At 42.5% G+C, this 18635-nt stretch overlaps 1 protein-coding gene across 1 annotated transcript; it reads left to right on the top strand.

Annotated features, from left to right (window-relative positions):
- The first annotated feature begins 5213 nt into the window (after nt 1-5213).
- Nucleotides 5214-16899, top strand: gap43 (growth associated protein 43). The gene is made up of 3 exons (XM_061681657.1): nt 5214-5537; nt 11400-12024; nt 15669-16899. Exons 1-3 carry the CDS (start codon nt 5274-5276, stop codon nt 15746-15748), a joined length of 969 nt encoding a protein of 322 aa, XP_061537641.1. The 5' UTR covers nt 5214-5273; the 3' UTR covers nt 15749-16899.
- The last annotated feature ends 1736 nt before the right edge of the window (nt 16900-18635 follow it).

An 18635-nucleotide genomic window follows, 5' to 3' on the forward strand; every position in this document is an offset into this window, starting at 1 on the left:
TTCAGACCATTTGCTCTGACACTCATATTTTTAAATCGGGTGCTGTCCATTTCTTCTACTCATCCTTGGGATGGTTCTACACCTTCATTGGAGTCCAGCTGTGTTTGATCATACTGATTGGACTTGATTAGGAGAACCACACAGCTGTCTATATAAGACCTTACAGCTCACAGTGCATGTCAGCGCAAATGAGAATCATGAGGTCAAAGGAACTAACCGAAGAGCTCAGAGACAGAATGGTGGCAAGGCACAGATCTTGCCAAGGTTACAAAAACATTTCTGCTGCACTTAAGGTTCGTAAGAGCACAGTGGCCCCCATAATCCTTAAATGGAAGACGTTTGGGACGACCAGAACCCTTCCGTCCGGCCAAACTGAGCAATCGGGGGAGAAGAGCCCAAAGATCACTGTGGCTGAGCTCCAGAGATGCACTCGGGAGATGGGAGAAAGTTCTAGAAAGTCAACCATCCCTGCAGCCCTCCACCAGTCGGGGCTTTATGGCAGAGTGGCCCGACGGAAGCCTCTCCTCAGTGCAAAACACATGAAAGCCCGCATGGAGTTTGCTAAAAAAACAAACACCTGAAGGACTCCAAGATTGTGAGAAATAAGATTCTCTGGTCTGATGAGACCAAGATAGAACTTTTTGGCCTTAATTCTAAGCAGTATGTGTGGAGAAAAACAGGCACTGCTCATCACCTGTCCAATACAGTCCCAACAGTGAAGCACGGTGGTCGCAGCATCACGCCTGTGGGGGTGTTTTTCAGCTGCAGGCGCAGGACGACTGGTTGCAATTGAAGGAAAGATGAATGCGACCAAGTACAGGGAAATCCTGGACGAAAACCTTCTCCAGCGTGCTCAGGACCTCAGACTGGACTGAAGGTTTACCTTCCAACAAGACAATGACCCTAAGCACACAGCTAAAATAACGAAGGCATGGCTTCAGAACAACTCCGTATGGCCCAGCCAGAGCCCTGACTTAAACCTAATTGAGCATCTCTGGAGAGACCTGAAAATGGCTGCCCACCAACGTTCACCATCCAACCTGACAGAATTTGAGGATCCCCTAATCCAGGTGTGAAAAACTTGTTGCATCATTCCCCAAAAAAAACCTCTTGGCTGTATTAGCTCAAATGTGTGCTTCTACTAAATACTGAGTAAAGGGTCTGAATACTTATGGCTGTGTGATATTTCAGTTTTTCTTAATAAATCAGCAAACATTTAAACAATTCCGTTTTTTTCTGTCAATATGGGGTGCTGTGTGTACATTAGTGAGGGGGAAAAAAGAAAGCTTATTTTAGCAAATGGCTGCAATATGCATATATATGTGACAACACACATTGCTGCTTTATTTCAAACTAGACAAAAAGTAAGAAGAATGACAACATATATACTACTCAGATAAACTGAGAATATTTTGTTACCAAATGCTGTATAGAAGGTTGTGTTGGTAAAAATAAAATGGGAAAGGGAGTACATTGTGTTGTTCCACTTCAAGTTGTTGAATAATAAAATCGATGATGAAAATGAATCCTCAGTTGAGAATAGATAATTAATACATTTCTGGGTTGGGTCAAGTCAGCCTATTACGAATGGATCATATGGATTGTTTGAAAATATCAGGCCACAGATGCTTTATCTCTACCATCAGCCTGGCAAGACTTGTCTTATGTTTGGATTTTGTTCTTTGGACAAGTGCAATCCCTCAAAGTCGGACAATATTATCGACTGTGAGAAGTGTTTTGCTATTTTGCTGATGCTGTAAACACTTCTGAAAATGACAAGTGGACACGATGAATTGCTTTTAGATGCCTAGCATAAGATATTCAACAATTCTCTTATATCTAAAGATTATAGGTCGGTACGATTGACCACTTGAAATGGAAAACAATGTTCATGTGTGTGCTGGTGCTGTCTTAGAGCCAATGTGCCAAATTGCATTCGGATGACGACAATTAAAGCTAGTTAATACATCATGCTTGTTCTGAATGCTTGTGTGCTTTGTGTATTGACAATTTCACATGTCTGTGGAACAGTCATGTACACAGAATTGTGGCGGGGCTGGAGGGGTTATTCAGCAGTGTTGCCACAGTTACCTTGAAAAAGTAACTTGATACTTTACTTGAGCTTAAAAGTAACTGAGTTACTTTACTGATTACTGATTAGAAAAAACTTTACTTTTTGGTTACTTTCAGCAGCGGCCAAGAATATCACTTATCCACAGTACAAAAAAAGCATTAACTTAACCGTACCCATGACTTGGTAATGTACGCCACACAAATTAGGGAATGATGCCATCAACATGAACCAATAACTTAAATATTAGTGTAGTTGAAGCCACATTAAATGAGCAACTTACCGCAGACTTGACATGCCCACTTAGTACATTAAATACCGAAACGTAAAAAACAAGAACACCATTCTCGGTACACACAACTGATAGATAGATGGATGCCGATTGTAGTCCATGAAGGCAACTGTGTGTGTGTGCGTGCGTTTGTGTGTGCATGTACAGAAATGTGAAAGTGAGTGGCGGTTTCAAATTGGGGGCATATAGACACACACACACACACACACACACACACACACACACCGTTCCTCCCATCATCGTAATTCTGATGCGAAGAGCGAGAAAAGGTGACAAGATTACGCCAGTGTTTAACTAGCAAAGCTGTGGGTGGTTTACGAGGGGGCACTTACTTACGTGACGTCAGCCGTCCAGCGCTTTAAACCAGCTCACAGTCCGGACTACAGATGAAGTTGAAAGTCCTCACTTTTCATTGTAAATATTATTTAAGATAAGTATTGTAAATCCTTCAGTGAGACAGTCCTTACCCTCCATGACCGATTTATGCCTGCGCACTTCGGTATGAATAATTAACCCACAATGCATTGTGCGCTTAACACGTCAGTAAAACTGCCTACTTAATGTGTAAATAAAAAAGTAACAACAATCAAATACACTTTGTACTAAGGAAAATAACAAAAATAGTGTGGCGACAGGGAAATTGTGCATTTCTTTGCACTTTTATTGTGCTGCACCGTCACTGTGCATTGTAGAATCGATGCTTTCTTCTGTTTGTTGAGAAATGAGTGGTCTGCGTGAACGGTTAAATTCTATGAGAGACAGTGATGACTCAAAAGTAACTATTGCTGGTTTGAAGAAGAAACTTTCCCAGGAAAAGTAACGTGTTACTTTGCTCGTTACTCAAAATGGTGGCATTTTGGAGTAGCGCGTTACTTTGTAACTGTTTATTTTGTAGCACTTTACTGACATCACTGGTAGTCAGGCCCCCAAAAAAGGGTACCTATTGCCAAAATGATTCATACAATTAAGAAAAAATAGTACAATATATATTTATTTATGTTAACACAATAATAATACTAATACCACTACTAACAAAGGAGGTGACTATTGACAAACATCAGGTTTTTGTGATGAACAAAAACGAGACCAAGATTAATAATAAAAAAAATCCACTATTCGTTATCCTGTAACCTGTAAAACTTAATTGAAAACAAATTTGAGAAGTGAAGTAAAAATAAACAACTGAGATAAGGTGGTTGCAAAAGTGCACACACCCTCTAATAATTGGGGATGTGTGTGTGTTCAGAATTAAGCAATAACATTCAAACTCAATGTTAAGTGGGGGTCAACACACACCCGCCACCATTTAAAGTGCCTCTGATTAACCCAAAATAAATTAAGGTGGGAGGGAGTTCTCAAAAGGCATCAAATAAATGGCCCTCAAATATCAAGACACTTTGGATGGAATTGATGACAGAGAGCTTTTTTTAAATATTGATGAATGAAGACAAAAAAGGCTACAGCAAAACCGGCCTATTTGTCATCTATGGCAAAAGGGTAGGTGCTTGAGCACCACTTGCGGTCTATGTGTGCACGTGCCTACTGTGGACTGTAAAGAAATGAGTCCTTGGAAAGATGATGCATTACAGTATATGTGTCACACAATCTCTTTAAGAATATGACACACAATGGTGATGTAGAAGACCAACGTGATAGTGCCGGACTTGTGTGGCAATGCTATAGCAACAAGAGGGAAGGCTGTGGCTCAGGGCCGCAGGTCAATACTTTCCCCTCAGTGACATGTATCTGGATTCTTCCCGTAAAAGAGAAGATGAATAGCACAACTTGTTTAATGCCTCACTCCTTTTTGTGTCTAGCATCTGCTGGTACTCAGTCGTGTCGGAGCGGGGGTTGGGGACTCATGTGACACTACAGTGTTAGTTTGTGGTGTTATGAAAGACAAACAAAGAATTGGTGTTTGCCCACCTTACTGTATGCTAATGATTATAAATATAGTTGTGGGGGTAAATGAAAGCACTTTAAATGAGACTCTTGTGCAAAATGTGAGCTGAGTGGGAGGGAAACAAAATAGGGGAAAGAGGGGGATAAGTCTGCCACACCCGGCCCTCTTGCATCCTTCTCCTACCTTCATCCTTTTCTCTCTCTTTCTCACTCACACGCACACAAACTCACTCCTCCTCCTCTGCTCTCCAAGTCTATCTGCTTGTGTTTCCATGAGAACAGCGCACTGGGCATGGGGGCTGGGTTGGTGGGGTGCTGGTACGGGTGACGTGTCCTGAGAGCGCTCTGCGTGTATTCATGCATGCATGAGGTATCATCACTGCTCACTTTCACATTTCTCTACTGGCAAGTGCAGCTGCTGGCGGTTCCAGAAAACATCCTTTCGGCATTGCCTTGGCAATTTGGATGTTGAGCTAACACTAATCTGAGATCCACAGAGTGCATTGTACATAGCCTGAGAGGCAGCCTGTACAAGAAGAAAAGGCACAATCCATTTGCAAAAGCCTCTATTGAGAAAAAAAAGAAGCCTTCTTGCGTGAAAAGGAGTAGTGTCATCGAAAGGAGAACTCCAATATAAAAAAAAATATTAAAATAACATTTGTTAAGGAAAACACTGCCCTGACTTGTCTTGGCCTTATTATTGCAGGTGGGGTCAGGGTTTTGCTGTAGCTTGCCTGAAAGGGGAGGAGGAGGCAAAGGAGAAGATGTAAAAAAAAGAGGAGGTCTGATTTAAGATAGGTGGTGGGGACGAGTGAGAAGCGATTAAAAAGGAAGTGGGGGATAGTGTGAAGGAAGGACAGAGGGATGGAAGGGGTTAGGCAAAGGGTGGGGTTTTAAAGGGCGGGCTTGTAGTCATTGTCACGCAAAGAGAGAGAGAGAGAGAGCAAGAGAGAGAGAGAGCGAGCAAGAGAGAGGTGCAACCAGGCAGACTGACTGAAGTGAGCGTGTATGTGCAGACTGGTAAGAGTAAATGCACTGGGCAGCATAGCTGTTGATACAGCCAGAGAGAGCGAGAGAGAGAGAGAGAGAGAGAGAGAGAGAGAGAGAGAGAAAGTGTGTGTGTGTGTGCACAAATTCGAGCGAGAGAGAGGGAGAGAGAGAGGGGTGAGAGAAGAAGAGAAAAGAAGGAAAAGGGAAAGAAAGAAGCAGAGAAGAAAAAGGGAGGATTCTACGACAACAACTATGCTGTGCTGCATAAGAAGAACCAAACCGGTAATCTGGTCTCATTTGCTTTACCCATTTCAATTTCAGCTCTATCTTGTGACAAAAATGCTGCATCTCAACTTTGAACTCCGAGAGTGTTCCTTGGCTGTCTGTCGGGGGTTCTACAAGATGTCGATGCAAATTACTTGGACTTGGGGACCCAGTTTGTCTTCGTAGTGGTTTCTCTACAGAGAGCGCAGACACGCCTTGTGGATGTGATTGTCCTCCATGAATGGATGCCGCTACCATGCCGCTCAGCCCTCGTACTGTATTTGCTGTCGAAGACTGTAATTTGATCTGAAGTGGCATCCCGCTCTTATTGATCATGCACTTGTTAAAAGTGAAAGAATATCGAGGGGCACTTGATAGCTTCTGTATTCTCAACCCTCGTTAATTCAAGAGCTCGCCGCAATCCACCATTGTTCATATAAATTGCAGCAAACTTTAGCGCGTTCCTAACTGACGCCTTGACAGGACGATTAAATCGTACATTCTATTGTCTTGAGAATAAGTGGGTAACACCCAAAAAAGTACAGTTCCACAGTGAGGAGGAGGGAAAAAAAAGGGTGGGGTGCAGAGTTAGTGAGCAGCACCATCATGTCAGCGGCCTTGGGGGATTACAATGGGAATAAATGACTCTAAATAGATTATTATAGCCCTCCAGCTCTATGAGTGGATGCTGCCAGTGGAGGGTACGATGAAGTGTGCACTCATTTAAAGGGTGTGAAAGGGTGGTGCTCGGTAGAATTAAAAAAAAAAAAAAAAAAAAAAAGACAGACAAGGTGCTGCATGGAAATGGGTGGATCCAAATAGTGGATGAGAAAGAGGTGCTCACCAGCGGACAAGCCATTGTGGGGATAGTTTCTGTTTCGAGTGACAAGAATCATTTCTCCTCCGCCATCGTAAATCACACGTGAATGCACTTTTATCGGACTCATGGAATACTAGATTTGGATGGCACTTGATTGCTTAATTAATTGATGGATGAGTCATATTGACTGTGGCAGGCAGAAGACAGAAATTAAGTAAGGCATGACAGCTGAAAGAAGAGCAGAAAAGGCAGAAGACAGCGAGGGAGGCAGCAAGAATCATAAGAAACAGTAGCTGGAGTCCCTAGCTGAACATTTTCAGTGTGCTGGAGATGCATAAAAAGGGAGGAGCACAGAAAGAGGTGCAGGTAAAATAACGATTTCAATGAGACCTAATGTATGGGGGAATGTAAGGGAGATGGAGTGGGTGCAGGAAGGCAGAAAAGGAAATGAAACTGGTGGTGGCAGAATGAGGGATGACGGTTGGAGGAGGTGGGGAAACATGGAGGGGTTAAAAAGCCGGCATGCTGCACACTGCAGCCATGTGGTGGGTGAGGCACCGGCTTTTTTTTTTTTGCCAGCTTTCTCCACTGCAGCCTGCTTCATGCTTGAGTGCCACTGCTGGGATGAACATACAATTTAGGCATCTCCATACCCCTGCTTTGCTGGACGGATGGCAACTGTGTTATTTTTTCCCCCCTGAACAATTGTTGCAGTGGGTGCCGCTATAGTGAAGCATTATGTGCTATGGGAGTGACTGTGGATTCCAGCTTCTTCTTTTGTCTTTGGATATGCCTGCAACTCAAACCTATATTTTTGCGTGGAAAAAGTTGGATTCGGTTTCAGTGTCCAGGTCTCTTTCTGGCCCGGGTCCCATTACAATTCCAACATGAATCAAATTTAACCTAATAGCTTCTTCTCAGCTCCGCCCACCACCTTTTTTAGTGTTAATCTTCATACCTAGACCACACCTGCCTGTCATGTCTGCCTCCACTTTCAAACCATAAGACCTACCCGCCATGTATGATTCTTATCGCCTCTTAAACTGTGCTCAAGGATTTAGCTGTAGCGTAAGCCACAGCCCACATTGCCTGTTCTTCCATTCTCCTGTGGCCACCACATCGTGTCCAGCCATCCTTTTCCTCCAGCTCCTCTCCTCCCCCACCTGCAGCTCTGCTCATCCCTCGCTCCCTTGTCAGATCAGTGGCGATTGCAGAGCCTTTGTTCAGACAGAGAGTCGGTGTAATTGAATTAAAGGCTGCTCCAGAGGATGCAACGATGCTGGCATATGGTCGCATATTAGTTGCCGCCGAGCTTCGTCGCAAAAGAAGCCGTACGTCCTGTAACATCGCTCACTGATTGCTGGCCAAAAAGGAGGGGTGGCGCGGCGATGGCGGCCACCTGAACCGCCCTAGACTCATCTGCAGGAGATAGTTGGCAATAAGGGTGTGGTGCTACGCTGAGTCTGCCTGGGCGAGCGAGACAGGGAGAGGAGAGAGAGAGAGAGCGAGAGAGAGAGACAGAGAGAGAAAGAGAGCAAATGGAAGGCTAGCTGCTGTGGCCAGAAAGAGAAGACAGCACAGACAGCAAGGGGCAGATGTTCAGCAGTGGTTTGTGCCGCTTGCTGTCTGGATCATTTCACCATCAGTAACTCAAATCAAACAGGCACTTTGTTCTAGAGAGCACATGACAGGTCTGTCAGAAATATCTAATATTCACAAATTAAAAAGATATACTTGATGTTTTTTAATCCCGTGAAAAAAGAAAAAAAAAGAAAAAAGGGAATCGTGGGTGTTGCACTCAGCTGGACTGAGTAGCATGGTGGAAAAAGGTTCAACCACGTACCTAATGCGAACATTTTTGTGAGAAGTGTCTCTGTGGCAGAGCAACCATCCTTCAGCTTCATGTCCCATCCTATCCTCCACCTTTGTGAAACAAGTCCCTAATGGCACTGGCAACGAGACACTGAGAAGGTGGCGGATTGCTACTGTGTCACCGTTGGGGGGATGGGGTGCCTGTGTGTGTATTCGTGCGCTCGCGTCTGTGCTTATAGAGCTATAGCCAGTGACTCTGGGTGTGGTTCTCACGACAGCCGGTGCCCACCCAAGGGCAGAGGCGGACAGAGAGCGCGACAGACTGCAGAAGTAATAGACACATCCGGTGGTCAGATTTTGTGCTCAACAAATTCTGACATTTATTGCAGGACTAAGTCAGGCGGTTCATTTGGTCAATGTTGTGCATTTAATTTCTACACGAGAGAATGACTGTTTACTTGTCACCCGCTGTAGTGTAATCGTCTTGTAATCTTCCAGCATCAGATTGCATAATTGTAATGAAAATCAAGATATTCATATTGCTCTTAATTGCTGCAACCTACATTGTGGATGGGACGCAGCTACGTAACACGAAGCATTTTTAGTCAGGAAAAACTAGAGGCCACATAAAAACATTCCTTTGATTAAATTGAAAATGCAAACATGTTATCCCAGTGCTAAATCATCAGCGTAAAGCGGTGGTCGAGTGTGAAGTGACGGGAGTGGTCTGCTTGTACCTACGGGCGGTGCAGCTGGATTTCTGAATGAAAATGTGTGCCGCACAGATACAGGGGGGAATAGTGCCCGCAGGAGGGGACGTGACCAGGGTTCAATTAACAGTCACAAGAAGCAAATTTGCAGTGAGGCTTTTTTGAGGTAGTATACACTAAATGTGAGACACCGAGTACATGTTTTTTTTAAATCACTAGGTTAATCATTTATTGCTAGTGTGTTGTATAATTGATCCCAGGTTTGATCAATTATCCCTGCACTAAATCATAAAAGTCCATAGAAAAGTAAAACTATCCGCAAGTTTAGCATTTTGAAACGGAAACAAACAAATCGGTATCAATAATGCAAGTGATGATGGCACAAACGCGGTCAAACCAGGATGATGAGCTTCCCCTTCATCCTCATAAACTCATATGAGATCACTGCTGGCACGTTATTACATTTGCACTCACACACCCTAATCTCCAAAGTAGCCGACAACCCCCTCCGGTCCAATAATGATGTCATGCCGCCATATTCCCAGACACCCTCGTCCGTTGTCTCTTTCGCTCCCTGATTCATCGTACGCAGCCAGTAAGTAATTCTGTTTCGAGTTAAGTGCTCGGGTCAAATTTTGGCAATTGTAAGCACCAATGAGCTCAGTCGTAATAAAAGGCCCAATAAGTCATCGGGAGCCTTGCATATTACACACAGCGTATGCTGGTGGCTAGCAGTACTACTTCATCTTATCGCAAAGCAAGATACTGCATGTACAGCCGCTATCCTGAGCTTTGTGTAATATTTTTAATTTCACCGAGCTAAATGGCGTGAGATGGTTTGTATTAAGAAGTGGCCGATCAGAGGCAGGATTTACACCCTCTGGACCCGTGGGCCCGAATGTGAATATACTGTAGATGCGCAGCTGCACCTTGTCGTCGCTGCTGCAATATTGAGCTGACACAGTGACCCTGAAGATGACATGTGGGTTTTAGGGCCTGCAGCTCCTAAATCATGTCACGCAGATGTGCTAGCATACTGACGCCGTTGTCTTACTTCAGCCCTCTATGCATTGCAATGACCTCATAAAAGAGGATCAGGAAACTGGTCTGATGCATTTTGACATGGTGGTCAGTTTTTTTGTTCACGTTCGTTTGCCTTAAGTGATGACCTCCAATGCAACATTAGACTGATGGAAGCGATATCAAAAAAGAACTCCCACCCCGTCTTGACCCCGCGCCCCACCCCCACCCCCACTGCACTCTGACACTACCTCGCACAGAAGCCCTACTTAGCCAAGCTGATTGCACCCCCTGATTTACGAGCGCCTACTGGCTGACAAGAGGTCAGGTACACTGCCGATCAGGGCAGTCTTTCATTGCATCAACCAGCAGACAGCACTGTGATGAGTTAGCACTCTGGTTGCCAAGGTAACCAATGATGGTTGGAAGGGACACGGTTAGTGTATGCTGAGGAAATGGAAGCAGGCGGCTGGTTCCCTAGCAGCCACAATGAGATGGAGTCATAGAAAACTTTTCCTTATCCAAACAAAGGAGATCGACTTATTATTTTGAGAGCAACTTTAATATTGGATTTTGTTTTCATTTAGAGGACATTAGGGAATGTTAAGTGTACATCATAAAGATGCCTTATCTCTAGCTAAGTTGGACTGTTTACTGTTTGTCATTTCCATAATTTTCCATGATTCACAATGGTATTAAATAGCACATGAAATTGTAAAATCAGCTTCTTACTTCTTACAAATCATTGCTAACTGGACAGACTCAATCAATCAATAAAAAGAAAACAACAATGAACAAAACAATCAATTGATTCTGCATCTTTATCATTTGGCCTTATGTTGCACTGCTTGCATGTACAATTTGCGTTTGCTTGATGTTGCTTATTCCCATTTTTTAATGTGTACATTAGATGCTTTTGATTGGTTTAAAGAATATTTAACTTAAATTTGTTTGCTTATTTATTTTGAATGTACTGTAACATTTTGTTTTGCATTTTCAGTGCTCATCATTTTTTCCTTTATTTAATTTGATTTCTTTTCATTAGATGATTAAATGACTCATAACACAACCCTCTATTTGATGGACAACTTTGGATCCAGTAACCAAAGGTAATATGATGGTGCGCTTTTAATAACTCCTTGTCCTTCTCCTAACCATGGTCCTCATCCCGTCTTACACTTGCATTTTTTTTCTGATCTAGCCCCGGAAGCTTGACCCAACATGTCCAGTACGTCTACATCAGGCTTATCAATTTTCCAGTTCACTAACACCTGTCCTTTTTTCATTTTTAAAGCATTTACCTGTAGCCCTTTGTCTCCTCTGAACTTTCAACTAAATTCATTATTTACCTATAAGGTAAATAATAAGGTATGCCAGCATGACAATATGCTCCACCACTGTATAGAATACTTGATTTATTTTTATTTGATTTGATTTGATTTTTTAACATTTCCATGCTGGTCACCAAATATTTTCCTCCCCAGTATATTTCAATATAGCTTCTTTCTTGGTGACCAGGTGGAGAAAAATGAGGATGTGGACCAGAAGATTGAACAGGATGGGACCACCAACAAACCTGAAGACAAGGCTCACAAGGCTGCGACCAAAATACAGGCCAGCTTCCGTGGACACATAACTCGGAAAAAGATGAAAGATGGAGAGGACGAGAAGGATGGAGACAATCCTGCTGCTGCAGAAGAAGCGACAGAAGGTGGCGAGGAGGTGAAGAAAGCAGAAGGATCCCCAGCTGAGGAGGGGGACGCTGCAGAAGAGAAGGGGAAAAAGGAAGAGGAAACGAGCCAAGCCAAAAGCCCAGTGGCAGAAAAGCCTGCTAACTCACCAGCAGCCGCCGCTCCCTCTCCTGCGGGAGCGGCAACGTCTCCTACAGGGGCAGCACCTGCCGCTGTCTCCGCCACAGCGTCCTCCGAGCCCCCCAAAGAGGAGCCGAAGGCCGAGGAGAAAGCTGAAGTGAAGCCCAAAGAGGTGGAGGCCCCGGCTGCAGCAGTCAAGAGTCCCACTCCCACCACAGCCACGGTCGAGGAGAAGGTTGAGGAGACAGAGGAGGAGGCCAGACAAGCCGACGTGCCTGCTGCTGCCAGCGCGGCAGCTGAGAAGGAGGAGCTCGACCAAACAAAAGATAAAGGTACGAATTATTTTTGTTAATGTTTGTTACTAACAAAAATACACACACACACGTACACGAAACACTGTTCTACTGCCTTATTGTAAAGCTCATAGGTACATTTTGAACACCTGTGAGAGAGTTACTGAGTTCAGCGACTAATATGATCGTTGACACTCCACAATTACAAGGCTCAATAAAAATATTTGATGGGCTTTCCTATCGTCCACTTGGCAATGTCTTAAAGATTTAAAGATTCTTGGCAGGCCTGTCCTTGCTAATACTGTATAGACCTTGGCACACCACATTAGAAAAGAGGCCAACGTAATGCAGGTAAGGCACAGAAAGGGAACAGAAACAGAAACAGACAGGAAATAACTAATGCTGTTATCATGAATAAGAAAAAAAAACAAAAAAGAAAATATCACACTTTTGTTACTAAAAGTGTTGGGTAGATTACTTTGGAAATGAAGTTGGTTACATTTCCAAGTTAACCTGCTGAAAATGTAATAGCAGCGTAACTATTTCAATTACTTTCTCAAAGTAATGTAATTAGTTACATTTGATTACATTTTAATCACTTTTCTTAATTTTGATGAATGCATCAAAAGGACCTTTTGGTGTTTCCTCTAAAAAAGTTGATTAAAACCCTAGAATCCTGTTCCAAATTTCCTGTTATGTCATGTTTGATACTACAGCAGAATGGCACATGACCAGAAGAGAGCCAATCACATTTTTCGAATGTAACTAACACTGTAATCATGGAAATTTCCAAAAGACATTTAATGACACATATTCTACCAGTAATTAAATGGATTACAATTGCATAGATTTTGTAATTAAATTACACAATCTTGTTACATGTAATTAGTTACTCCCCAACACTAGTTACTAGGCAGAGTTCCTAGGGCTCAATCATAAAATGAGATTTATATTACTAGCCAAATCCACAAGGCTGTTTGAATAGCACACTCCAAACATCACCACACATTTCCTTCCCAATGAAATTGCTACTCATTATTAAACATGAAAAACATCTTGGTAGATAGTCAAACAGTACTCCAGAATTCAGAGCTGCTATTTGTGGTCCATGGATTCTCCTCTCAGGGTCAGACAGGTACAATACAGTTGATGGAGCATGCTCAGTCTGGAATAGGAGGGGGCGTGACACATACACACACACACACACACACACACACACACACCAACTGAAGTGCTACACTGAATCTAGGTCACCAAGCAGCACTGTCTCTGCGTTGTCATAGTTACCACCTCGATGGGATAGCTGGCCTGCATAGTGCGGAGCGCAGATAACAGGTGTTCTGATTCAAATGAATGATTAATGATCCTTACCGGTCACGAGCCACACCAGGGATGTCTGTCACACACTCGAAACTGTTAGCCCCCATCTGCTAGATGAAAAGAATTTAAGTCCTGCTACACGAAATAAGGATAACTGGGTTGATTTTGAACCCCTTTCCAACCGAAACCAGCAAAAGCCCACTTGTCTGGAGAAAAAAAAAATATTAAGCATGTTCAATAATTATAAGGTGTGGTGCTGGTCATTTCCAAGTCCACCACACATGAAAAGATTTAAAAAAAAAAAAAAAAGTTGTTAAGTTGTTAAAAATCTCTGTGTACAGGGCATTGGTGAAAATATTTTTTGTGGAGTAATATCGATAACTTTTGTACAAATATACCATACAAGTATTTAAGCCTCATTTGACTAGATTATGTGGGTGGTCTACATTGTTTGTCATTAATTGTAGCAGACAACATTTAAATCAACGAATTACACACTTTATCCCATAAAATGTTCTTCTTCATTTGATGACACTGTCAGAAAATGACCAAAATGATGATGATTATGATTATTCTCTGTCAAAATTGGCAGTGAACTAGTTATCACTGGCAGCTGGGTTGATATTCTTCTTTTTAAACATGAATTATTTTTCTTGATATATTATGTTGTGGGCAGCACGGTGATTGAGTGGTTAGCACACTGCTATCAAACCGGTGGGCCGGGGGCCAGATCCGGCTCATTGTGTTCTGGTGTAATACCATTGAGATATTTGCAAGCATTTTTTTTTTGTGACCAATCCCACTTTGAAAAGAAATGTAATAGTCGAAAAACACGTTTTTATAGGCTTCTGATTTCAAAACTGGTTATTCATCAATGTGTTGTGTATACTGTATTTAATTGCATTATATAAGGTCATCTTTCATTTATATGGGTTCACAGTTGTAGCGGCCCTCCGAGGGAAGTCATAACTACGATGTGGCCCGTGACAAAAATGAGTTTGCACCCCTGGGTTAGCACAGCCGCCTGACAGTTCTTAGGTTGGGGGTTCAAAACATTTGCTATAGTGCTTGTCCTCACGGGTCAGCTGCAGCCTACCCTGGCTAAGTTTGGGCGAGAGGTGGGGTACACCCTGAACTGGTTGCCAGCCAATCGCAGGACACACAACCTAACATGCATGTTTATGGAATGTTGATGGAAGCCTGAAGTACATGGCAACAACCCACACAAGCACTCAGGGCTTTGAGCATTTTGGGGGCCAACCAACTATACCCCCCCTAGACCCCCTAGACTTGACTTGACTTGAATGTGAGTGTGAATGGGTGGCTTCTCTCTATGTTAACCTTGTGACTGGTGACGAGTCCAGGCGGTGCCCAGCCTCTCACCTTAAATCCCAAAATGAACCCAAATTAGGAGAAGTGGTGTAGCTGGTTGGATGCTTACTTCAAATAAAAGACCACCCCAAGAAAACACTCACGATGACAGGGAGCTCATCTGCAATCACTGGATCAATTTTATTGGACTCGAGTCAGACTGCGCTCACATGCTTCTTACATGCTACCTGTAAGTTATACGACGCATAACGTCTTGAGTCATATCCACACTTAAACAATGTATAAGCACTTACACATGATCACTCTGCTTCTCTTGTTCCCTTTCCCCCCTTCACACAGCCTCTGAAGGGTACACACGCATACACGCACACCACACGACATCTTCCCGGTTTCTAATGCAATGATGTCATCCTTCGATGTCTGTACTTCTATTAAAACAGGGTGATCTCATTGTAGAGTGGCCTATGACGTCTCCGGTTAGTTTCCGTGAGTTGCATAAGGTCGGGGTGTTGTTAGGAACTATTTAGCAAGCATTTCACACCACAGAAGCCCACATTTTGTAAGTTTATGAGTACTACACTGCTTAAAATGATTGTCACAGCAAGGAAATAACATGTTTCGCGACGAATGATTATTATACATACATAAAGTATCGACTTTAGATGTTTCTGTTAGTGGTTTACCCTGAGACCATCACATAATATCAGATATGACAGGTTGGGGTACTCTCAGTTTAAATATTTCAAGGGGCCCAAGTCCTCTTCTCATTATTTACAGTCTATGTGATATATCTTCAGACATGGCACTTTCTGGCTCACACACTGAGCGTTTATGTGTGAACTCACACTTTGACTCAGTGAGAATAGTCTTTGACTCCATTTTTTTAGGCTCAGTATCTCTAAGGGCCAGATAGAGTCTTATAATTATTCTAGGCCCTGATGGGAAAACTCTTTCGCTGGTTCATTTTTCAGCCTCCTTTTTTGCCCTTCTCTGTATTTGATTTGCTACCTCTCGTCCCCTCTTTCTCCCAGATGCTGCGGAGGAGTCTAAAGCAGAGGGCGATACCCCAGTAGATGCAGCCGCAGAGGCCACCGAGTCCAAGGATGACTGAGGCAAAGTCAAACCTCCAAAAAGAAGAATTAAGAGAATGAAGAAAAACAGAAAAACAAAAATCTAAAAAGGTTGCTCTTTGTCTTCCCCGTGTGAAGGCAGTCCGTTTTTATTTGTTTGTCATTTTTTGTGTGGCAATGATTTTCTCATGTTGGGGGAGTTTCCAGTGTGAAGTTTTTTGGCTCAAGCTTATACTATGATGATGTGGTGATGATGTTGTTGTTGTTGATGATGATTCTGAAATATGATTGTTATGCTGATGAGGAGAACGATTTGATTTCTAGCATCTCTTGCTACGTATTGTAGAGGGTTTGGCTGTGGATTATTAAACGCCCAACTGGATATGTACACTTTTAATATGCATAGCAAATGAATTCAACTTTATTTGCTTTGCAATGCCCTTTCTTACACATTGCAGACAAAATCTGTACTCCTACCAGTGCACGCACATAAAAGCTGGTTTTAACATGCAACTCAAGTTTTCCATACAGTACAAGTGTATCGAAAACATAAAACAAGTGTATTGAAAACACATGATATCAAAAGAATGTAAACTTAAATGTGTACCATTTCCAGTTGGGGCGCTGCATACTACAACATATAGGACAATACTATTACTCACACTCTTCTCTGCTTGAGTCATTCAAGTTTGAATAACACACCTTTTACAAACTGTCTTTACCCTCATTTGCAGAAAAGGACCTGTTGCCATTGAAATGCTGTGATCATATAATAAACTTTAGAAATATGCCGTAGTATTATTACATGAAAATTTATATTCTGCCAACCAAATACGAGAGCAGTAGCATGAACCATCGAACCAGATGCATGATGGGAACTCTCCCTCTGAGAGGAACTTTTTTCGCATTTACAGAAACTTAAGAGGTGTGGCGGCTTCTTTTTGATGTCTTTGGTGTTGTCATGACAGTTTATATGAATTGGGATAAAACTCTTAACAGATGTTAAGAAAAATACATAAAAAAAAGATTAACACACAAATGAGCAAACAAACAAACAAAAAACCTTTCCTATATTCCAGTGAGTGCAATGTCCAGTTTCAACCTAACAAAGAGTTCCAACTTGTGAAGAAAAAATAAATAAATTACAAATGGTTTCAATGTCTGTTTTCAAAATAAAGCAAATGTGCCAATTACCAACATTAATTGTGGCGTTTGTTTCAAAGGTTGCTGCAATTAGAAGGACTGACGAGAGGGGATACTCAAAGCAATTATTCCATGGGTTGGTTCACTTAAATGAATATTTTAGGAGCATAGCTACCATATGTGAATAGCTTCAAAATGAACTGAAAGAGGGCAGCACGACGGACACGCGGTTAGCACGTTTGCCACACAGGTTTGGGGTTCGAATCTCGGCCCCTGGTCTTCCTGTGTGGAGTTTGCATGTTCTCTGTGTGCTTGTGTGGATTTTCTCCGTGTACTCCGGTTTCTCCCACTTTCCAAAAACATTATTATCGTTGATTATAAGACTCTTAATTGTCCACTGGAGTGAAGGTGAGTGTTAACGGTTGATTTTCTATACTGTATGTGCCCTGCGACTGACTGGCCACCAGTTCAGGGTGTACCCTGCCCCTTGCTCAAAGTCAGCTGGAATAGGCTGCAGCACACCTGCAAACCTCATGAGGACAAGTGGTACAGTATTACTGCAATGGAGGACATCCAAATGTTTTGTTTCCTAATTTACAGATGTAAATAGATAGATAAATATATATATATATATATATATATATATACACATATATATATATATATATATATATACACATATATATATATATATATATATATATATAGATAGTTAGATAGATAGATATATAGATAGATAGATAGATTGACAGATAGATGTCACAGAAGCAATATTAACTAACCAATATTAATTAGCAGCAGCCACAGAACTAGTGCAAAAGGAAAAGTATTGCAGTGGCAGTAAATAAATAATGACATTGAATTAAATACACCTGGTATGAATTTAACATGCAGCGAAACTGTTAGTATGCGTTGTATGCACAATATTGCACAGGATGGGATGGATGTGAAAAATGTATACATTATAGCACAGTGTCCTGGAATAGTTTCCTTACACCCAGTGGGGAATTGTTATACAAGTGAATGCAGAACGGTATAAAAGATGACCTGAACCGTCGTTTACAGCAGCGAAGCTGAATTAGGTCTGTTTGAGAAAGAGCTCCTTGGCTGCTGCAAAGTGTCGTGGAGAGGATGTGAGTGATTGTCCAAGATGGAGAGTAGTTTGCTCTGTGATCTCTGGTTCTTCACTGATTCAAACGTCTCCATCCTCGATCCCATGATGTCACCAGCCTTCTTAATGAGTTTATTCCTCCTTTTTGCGTCCCTGGCACTAATGCGGCTCTCCCAGCAGACAGCAGCAAAGTAGATGGCACTTGCTACCTCAGACTGGGAGAACATCTCCAACATCCTGCTTCACACAGTGAAGAATCTCAGCGTCGTCAGGAAATACAGTCTGCTCATTCTCTTCTTGTAAACAGCATCCAGGTTGGTACTGTTGCACAATCACACATCCACACACGCACGTATGCACTCACAAAATGGTGATAGGCTAAGTGTTGATCCTGGTCCTCTTAAAGTCCACAACTAGCTCCTTAGTTTTGCTAGTGTTGAGGACCAGATGATTTTGGCTGCACCAGTCCACAAAGTTGTCCACCAGCTGTCTGTACTCTATCTCTTGTCCTTCCTTAATCCACCGCAGAGTCATCTGACAACAGATGGCAAGATTCAGAGTTGTATTGGAAGTCCAAGGTGTATGTGATCAGAAATGGAGAGAGAACAGTCCCTTGTGGTGCTCCAACATCACTGATCACCACATCCTACAAGGTGCTCCACACACACACACAC

Source organism: Phycodurus eques, chromosome 7 (assembly GCF_024500275.1).
Source record: "Phycodurus eques isolate BA_2022a chromosome 7, UOR_Pequ_1.1, whole genome shotgun sequence".
Lineage (NCBI taxonomy): Eukaryota > Metazoa > Chordata > Actinopteri > Syngnathiformes > Syngnathidae > Phycodurus > Phycodurus eques.

What these genes read in the sequence shown, in the direction of transcription:
- gap43 (XM_061681657.1), top strand. Translation starts at nt 5,274, where the DNA reads ATGTGCAGACTGGTAAGAGTAAATGCACTGGGCAGCATAGCTGTTGAT. An exon ending in GCATAAGAAGAACCAAACCG is followed by an intron (nt 5,538 to 11,399) that starts GTAATCTGGTCT and finishes CTTGGTGACCAG; the next exon opens with GTGGAGAAAAATGAGGATGT. An exon ending in CGACCAAACAAAAGATAAAG is followed by an intron (nt 12,025 to 15,668) that starts GTACGAATTATT and finishes TCTTTCTCCCAG; the next exon opens with ATGCTGCGGAGGAGTCTAAA.